General features: G+C 29.3%; 1 protein-coding gene across 2 annotated transcripts; it reads left to right on the top strand.

Annotated features, from left to right (window-relative positions):
- Positions 1 to 1,913: 1,913 nt before the first annotated feature.
- LOC110608640 (protein RKD5) lies at positions 1,914 to 5,469 on the top strand. 2 transcript variants are annotated; one of them, XM_021747914.2, is made up of 5 exons: positions 1,914 to 2,141; positions 2,279 to 2,528; positions 3,950 to 4,077; positions 4,450 to 4,670; positions 4,991 to 5,469. In XM_021747914.2, the coding sequence occupies exons 1-5, from the start codon at positions 2,078 to 2,080 to the stop codon at positions 5,207 to 5,209; spliced, it is 882 nt and encodes a 293-aa protein (XP_021603606.1). In that variant the 5' UTR covers positions 1,914 to 2,077; the 3' UTR covers positions 5,210 to 5,469. The 2 variants fall into 2 exon arrangements, with proteins under 2 accessions (XP_021603606.1, XP_021603605.1); XM_021747913.2 differs by having other exon boundaries at positions 3,950 to 4,194.
- The last annotated feature ends 2,414 nt before the right edge of the window (positions 5,470 to 7,883 follow it).

Raw genomic sequence — 7,883 nt, 5'->3', positions numbered from 1 at the left:
TAATTAATCAAAGAGCTGGAGTAATCTTTCCCAATTCCTATTATCTTCCAGCTTTTACAAGGACTTATTTCTAAGAAGTAAAATGTATAATATTTTGGATTTGTTTAGTTGAATATTTTTTCTTAACTTCAAGTCAAAATTCTTTTTTAGAAAAAGTGAGTTATTTTTTTAATTTAATTAAATTATTTTCTAAAAAATAAATTTTTCATAAACAACTCATTTAAAATAAATAAAATTTATTTACTTTGTTTAGCTTTGATTAAACTTGTATAATTTTACCTTTGGAAAAAGAAAAAGCTTTGATTAGATTTGATATTTTCTGATTTTTTTAATGGGAGATTGAGAGATTGAAAACTCAAATGTGAATATATCATATAAATCATATGTGTTTTTAATTATATATTAAGTCAAGGTAAATAATTTTTTTTTATTTTAAAACTATTAGATTAAAATCAACCATGTAATAATATATAATATGATTTTATTTAAAATGATATGTAAATAGTTTAATTTTATTTCATTCGTTTGACATAATGATTTTATAAAAAAAATTATAAAATTATTTGTTATTTTAATTCTTTATCTGACAAAAATATTTTAAATTAAATTAAATTAAATTATTATAAAATTTTGGATAAATTTTAGATTGGTTATAGATGAGAATAAATAAATAATTTTAAGAAAGTGATGTGGCATGGTATTTTATCGATAAGATGTGAATTTTTTATTATTATTATTATTTTAACCGAACGGACTATATTTAAATGTGAATTTTATAATTAAAATATATGAAAGGTGTTTAAATACGTTTTTTTTAAATATATATATAACGAATCATTCAATTAACAAAGTATCGATACAGCATTTATAAATTGATATTAGATACTATAATATAATTTTAAAAATTATATAAAATTTTATTTTATATAATTTTTGAGTTAATCCAATGCCTATGCATCTTTTGTTTTTATAGATGTCTACATTACAGATGTTTTTTGAAATATCATATTTATTGAAAAAATTAACAATAATCCGAAAACTAATAATTACTTTCCATAAAAAACATGAAAGTAACGCTCGTAAAAAAGAATAAGATAATCAAATAATTAAAACAAAATCAAAAGCTTTATACAACGAGAGAAATAAAAAAAAAATAATAATATGGTTTAATATTTATATTTACATTTTTCAAAATATATTCTAAATTAGTTACAAATTCTTAATTAATTATAATTTTATTATAAGTCAAATTTTTTAGTAATAATCAATATAAAAAAAGCTATAAGAAAATATATAGAGAGAGAGATAGGGGGGGTGTAAATGGAGATTTTTACATTAAAAGTTAAAGAAAGATGGATTATTTTGAGTTAGCATGATGCACAATATTAAAACTATGACTTGAAAAAGGTTTTTTTAGAAATTTGATGTAGAGGTCAGTTCAAAAAATAATAAAACTATGACTTGAAAAGAAAGATGTGATATTGGCCATAAATGGTATGAACTGCCAATATTGTTTTATTTTTGGCAAATATGAACTACCAACTTTGACCAAAAAGAAAAGACTACCAATATTAAAGCTAAATAATTTAGTTATTTATATATGTGAAATTAATGATTACGACAAATTTATACATTTACACATAAGCAAAACAAAATACCATATTATCAATTCAGAAATTAATTAAATATTGTTTTGCTTTTGTAATTAGTAATAAAAAAAAAGGATACTAGAAGATTAATATTTATAAAAAGTTAATTTAAAAATTACAGTGATAATTTCTATACCAAACAAGATATTAGTTAGTTCATTTTTAAAAAATAAAAAATTTTCCATTAATTATAAATTAAATTATTCATACATAAAAGTAATAAAAAAGAGACAGAGAGACTATAAATATATTGAGAGCTCAATACTTAGGGAGAAAGTTTATTTTGGATTGGCTGGACGAGCAGAGGAGAACCAGCTAAAAGATCATGCGAACTTGCTATAGAGCCTAAATCTGTGCTTCGTGCCATTGATTTCTCTATCTACCCACTGGATTTTGGTTACTGCTTTCTTTTCTCTAACCATGATCTCATGGACTTCTCTCAGGATTATTCCTTAACAGCTCTTCGTATCTTTCAGAACACTATCAACAGAGGTTGAGCAATCCCATCCCTTGTTTTCCTTTTCAAACAATACATCCTCGTTCCAAAACTGAGATTGATTTTCTTTTCTTAATGTTTGCTTTCTTTTTCTTCTTTGTTTTTATTTTTTTGTTCTTTTTGAGTTTGGCAGAGTTTATCAGGAGTTTGCATGTGTACCGATTAAAGGATGGGACGGACAAGGAAGTTGAGAGGGAGTTTCTCTTCTCTGATGATGGTCCATATGTTGAAATGGTAGCTAACCCACTTCTCAGGTTGGACAGATTTCGGGTTCTGGAGCTTTTTGAAGGGCAAGTGATCGGTGTGTGGCACTGCATTTTTGCATTTAATGCTCATCACTCCCCTCATTTGAGTCGCATTCCTTCTTTACTCTCAATTTCTAGGTAACCCATTTTTCCATTTACTTTAATCTTACACCATTTCCAATTCTTATTCCTTTTTCCCCAAATGTAACTTTCTGGCAGTCTGGTGCCTTTTCATTTGGGATTAATATATGTGATGGGGTCATGTTATATAAATTCTACTGATTGTGTGCTGTGACATTTTGGCTTATGAAAGGACGAAGATAGTCAATAATTTGGTAATTCGCTCAATTCAGAAGGTGAAATTCACTAATTTAATTATGCTTCTATTAAGGTTACAAGTTTTTTTTATGGTAAACGTTGATAAAGTATATTAGTACATAGAACAGTGGGATTAATTGCTAAATGAAGCATTAGAACTAAATTGCAGGTTCTGTACCTCCCTTCTTGTTTAATTATCTGGTCATTTCTTTTGATTTTGAGCTCTATTCAAATGAAAGAAACGCCTTATAAGCCTCCTTTCTGCTTGAGAAGGGAAGCAAGTATAGGGATCAAACAGTAACCCCCAAGATAACCAATAAGCTTTCAGCAAAAGATTGCCTATTCTGAAGGATTTCTTTAAATAATAACAGCATAAATGTAGTTGATAAAGACTCTAGCACTTGAAGGGTTTGAAGTGGTATAATTTAGGGCTAGGAATTTCTAAATTTCAAAGCAGTGGAAATGCTATCCAAGAATTTGGGCCTTCTTCTCATTGATGACTGAGGTTTTCTCACCAACTCCTTCGTAACATTTTAATAAATTACACTTATATCTCATCACAACTCTGTTATCTTTTACTGAATTCACGTTAAATATGTGCTTCTTTTGTTGAGGAAAATACTTGAGTAATGCATTTTCACCAGTTAGGTGATTTGTTTTCATGGTTTTGCTTTAATTTTATGATTATCTAGATTCCATATTGGCGGGTGGATGCCTAATGAGAAGTGATTGCTTAGGACATCAAGTGTAAATATTATGTTTCTCTTACATGTTATTGAATCTGTAAATCTTCGATTCTTAAATTTGTGGCACTTACAGAGTTGGAAACCTCATCCTTTTTCTCATTTTGACCCAAAGTAATTCCAGCAAATTAATTGTACTACAAGTCTACAACTAATGTTGTTTTTTTTTTTTTTTTTTGATACAACTAGTGGTGTGAAATGGATAGTTAGAACATAAAAAATAAATTCAGTTATTCAAGGAAAATAAGAACAGTTAATGAAGATGGTTTGATTCTTAACTTTATTCTAGTGGTTTCAAATTCACTTCCTGCTTCATGGTGCTTTTTATTATAAAATAATTGGCTTGATATGGATTGAGAGGGACCTCAACCCGATTTTTGACTGCAACTAGCAGTAGTATTGAGTTTCTTAAACTTCACACCTTGTTTTGGACCTCCTATAAACTTGATTTTCTCCTCACAATTTGCTGTTCTCTCTAATTATTTTTGTTGTGTTCAGAAACCCCAAGCTGAAGTCAGTCCCAACACTGGCCAATGATCTTCAACTTATTTTCAAGCTGATTAGCAGAACAGCAGATGAAGAACCATTGCAATTTTTATCCGAGGAAAAATGCAGAATGATCAAAGGTTGCTTTCAGTCTAAGAGAAATCTGCCTGTATTAGATCAGGATCTAAATTGTCTCCCTTATTCAGTTGCTACATCTCAAGTACCAAAGAGCCAACAAATTGAACCAAGTGAACCAGGTTCCATTTCAGAGAAACCTCTTCAATTATGAGACCAAAATAAAACGGAAAAAATAGTAATTAGAGGCATTTGTGTTCTTTCTTAATTGATGGTTATGGTGGCTACTCTTGTCTAGAGTTTATAGTTATAATCTGCTAGAATACTTATTTTTTTCCTCCAATAAATTTCATGATAAATTGATTCTTTTATTGGTGATTATAGAAAATATATGTTTAATTTCTTCTTGACTTCGAGGTCTTCTGTTATTGACTTAGCATCTGTCATGGCAAAGAAGAAAAAAAGAGCAGCCACAGAAGACATAGCCAGAATTGCTTTAGAAGATCTTGTTAAATACTTTGATCTTCCCATTGCGGAAGCTTCGAGAAATCTGAAAGTTGGACTCACAGTGCTGAAGAGGAAGTGTAGGGAATTTGGTATTCCGCGTTGGCCACATAGGAAGATCAAATCCCTTGACAGTCTTATCCGTAATCTCCAGGTTCTTTGTTTTACTCTGCTTTGCTATATTGAATTTCACTAAATTGCCTGAGTTTAAGATCATCTTATTTGCTTGATCTGATTTCTATTTTCTGAAGGTTATTAGTGCTACATGAGCTACTTTATTCCATGTTTTCAGATAGAACTAATCAAAACAATTGCGTGGAATACCACACTGAGTGGACATTGTAGCTTTATATATCGCTGAACAATTATGTTGCAGTTATTTCTCTTGATCAGTGTTCATATATGCATTTATATGCACAATCATTTTAGAGCACGCTGTAGATAATTGTCTGTTGAAAGGGAAGTTTTGTGCAGGAAGAGGCAGAGCGACAAAAGCAGGAAAATGAGGATGCTGCTATGGCTGTGGCAAAGAGGCAAAAGATGTTGGAAAGGGAGAAAGAATCTATAGAAAGGAAGCCATTCATGGAAATACAAAGTGAGACCAAGAGATTCAGGCAAGATGTTTTCAAGAGAAGGCACAGAGCTAGAGCTCTTAAAACCCAAGGCCTACGAGTCTCTCAGGCCTCAGCCTAGAGGACTGGAAAGAAATGGATTACAGGAACAAAGGTATTGATCTGGAAAGTTCATAATCATCATATCTCATGTATAGTTGTGTTGCTAATGCTAACAGTGTCTGTTGGAATCTCATGTTATGGTTTTTCTATTGTCATGCCTGAAGCATTTGGTAGGCTTTTGTAAATCAGTTTTTTGGGTCATTTCTGCTGGGCCCTGGACTTCATGTAATATGGTTATATGGACTTGGACAGGAAAGAAATTGGAGTGAAACTGTTCTAATTTGGCCCAACCATTTGCAGATGGATTGTCAACAATAAACATGTTCTTGGGGAAAGTACAGCGCAAGTAAACTTTTCAGTGAATATGCTAAGAAAATATGAAATCTTATCAATACATGGGAAACAGAAAATTGGTTTTTTTATTTAAAAAAAGAAAAATTACCATTTAATCCCTCATATTTAATAAAACTCATTAGTTAGTCCATTAATTTAAAAAACTCATTAAAAACATATTTGAGTTATTAAAAAAATCTACTAATTAATTTTTTTTATTAACTTTAGACATTTCTATTATTTAGTTCTACTATAAACAAAATTTATTAATTAATATTTTAATTTTACAAAATTTAAATTAATTAATGCATGATAGCATTTCTCAGCATGACTGAAATTAACAGAAAAATTATTTAGTAGATTTTCTAATACTTCATGAATATTTTAATATATTTTTTAAAAATAAGAGATTAACTAGTGGGATTTTCTATACTATCTTGATTAAATAATAATTCTTAAAAATAAAAAAAGCATCCAATCATAAGCATTTTTCCTTTTGAACTTATAATCTGCCTGGGTGTCCGATTCAAAAAAATCATACTTCAACTGTTTACATGGAATAAGGTATTGCTGTGGTTTTTTCTACTTTGGGATCCTCAAATGGCTGAATTGCAAAGCACATGGAGAGAAGAAATACTTTTTCTTTTGGGTCAAAAATAGGAATACATGCACCCACTGCTTCAGGAACAGGACTGAATCACTATGAAAATCATGGGGCAAGGTCAACTTGGAAGTCAACAAATGGTTTTACATCTTATGGGTATTGAATTCTCCTCTTCTACTTCACTGTTCATCCCACAGCACCTGGAATGTCAATGACCACTGCAACTGCGCAGTCATCTGCTTAGTGTTGGTTGAGATGAGGTCTTGACATTTTGGTCAATTGGTGAAACAGAGTAGTCTTATTCCAAATTATAAATTAAGGTAATCTTAATAGATGTATACTACATAATTATAGGTTTAGTCAAACATAGAGGTCTTTAACAAGCAATTTTTTTCTTTTTCTGAATTTTCTAAGGGAAAAAGATTGCAATTTAGATTATGATATGAAATGGGTATGATTTGCAAACATGATAAAGAATAGTAATATAACTTGATAAGAACATAAATGATAGTGATATAAGCAAATTAGAAATTAGTGGACCATAGAAACTCACTTATAAACATCAGAATTTAAAAACAAAAAGAAATGAAGGTGCTTAAATTCTCAACAGAAGAAGTTTTGAATTGTTTATAAAAAGGATTACAAGACTGTTAAAACGGAAGAGATTGATTGATCGAGAAAAGAGTCGTTAAATATTTAAAAAATGAGATGAATTAGTTATAGTTTTTTTTTAACCAACAATTTTGAATTGAATAAAATATATCTAAAAATTAAGAGATTGTTCTTTCACTTTCACTCTTTTAACGGAGGTGTCCTGTGAATTATTTAAATGAATGCAGTTTGAACGTAGGAGGGAGATGTTGAAAATTGATGTGAAAGCCCTCTAACCGGAAGCAAGAAGTAAGAGAAATGCAATTAACGGGGAAATTGGCATGCATCCACACGTTGGTCTTCAGAACCGAGTAGCACGTATACGGTCTGTCTTGACCTTCACCTTCAATTGCTCCATCGCCTTCAACTATTTACTTAACGGCCTTTCTTCACTTTTCCATTCAATTTCAACTTTTCTTTTAATTTTTTTTTATATGATATCAATGTTTTTTTTTTTTAAATGTTAGAAGGTCCAAAATTTGAATTATAAAATGGATTGGTGTTGTGAAGCAAGTGGTTTAACTTTTCATATAAAATGTAGAATTTAAATTTTGGAAAAAAATCTTATTGATAAAGATTAATCAACCCACTAGAGAATTTTGAAGATAAAAGTTTCCCTTGTATATAGCCAAATTTCAACTAATTTGAAATTAAATGTTAGTTAATAATAAAAATGCTTTAAGGGAGCAAGTGTTTCCGTAATTTTAGTCATTAGGATAACTAATTTTATAAGTAATTCATCATAAAGAGATAAAAACCCAACAAGTAATTTTTTTTAGAAACCAAAAGAGGATTTGAACCCAATTCAAAATAGCACTTTATATTAGCAACCTATAATAATAATAATAATAATAATTTTCCGTTTACTAATCCTATACTGGAACGTACATAATTAGTAATTAGAACGCTTTCTATACTGTAACATTTTAAATTTGTATCTCAATCTTAACTATTTATATAAAATTAAAAAAAAATTCATATTCCAACGGAAATTTGTAAAAAAAAATATTATAATATTCGCTATATTAATTAAGAAAAATAACAGAAGTAATCAATATAAACACAAGGCTACTCGTACTCAGCCTGTCAATAGCAGAAGTCTTGC

Source organism: Manihot esculenta, chromosome 2, assembly GCF_001659605.2.
Source record: "Manihot esculenta cultivar AM560-2 chromosome 2, M.esculenta_v8, whole genome shotgun sequence".
Lineage (NCBI taxonomy): Eukaryota > Viridiplantae > Streptophyta > Magnoliopsida > Malpighiales > Euphorbiaceae > Manihot > Manihot esculenta.
The sequence above is the reverse complement of the archived record's forward strand: the minus strand, read 5'-3'. Positions and strand labels throughout refer to the sequence as shown.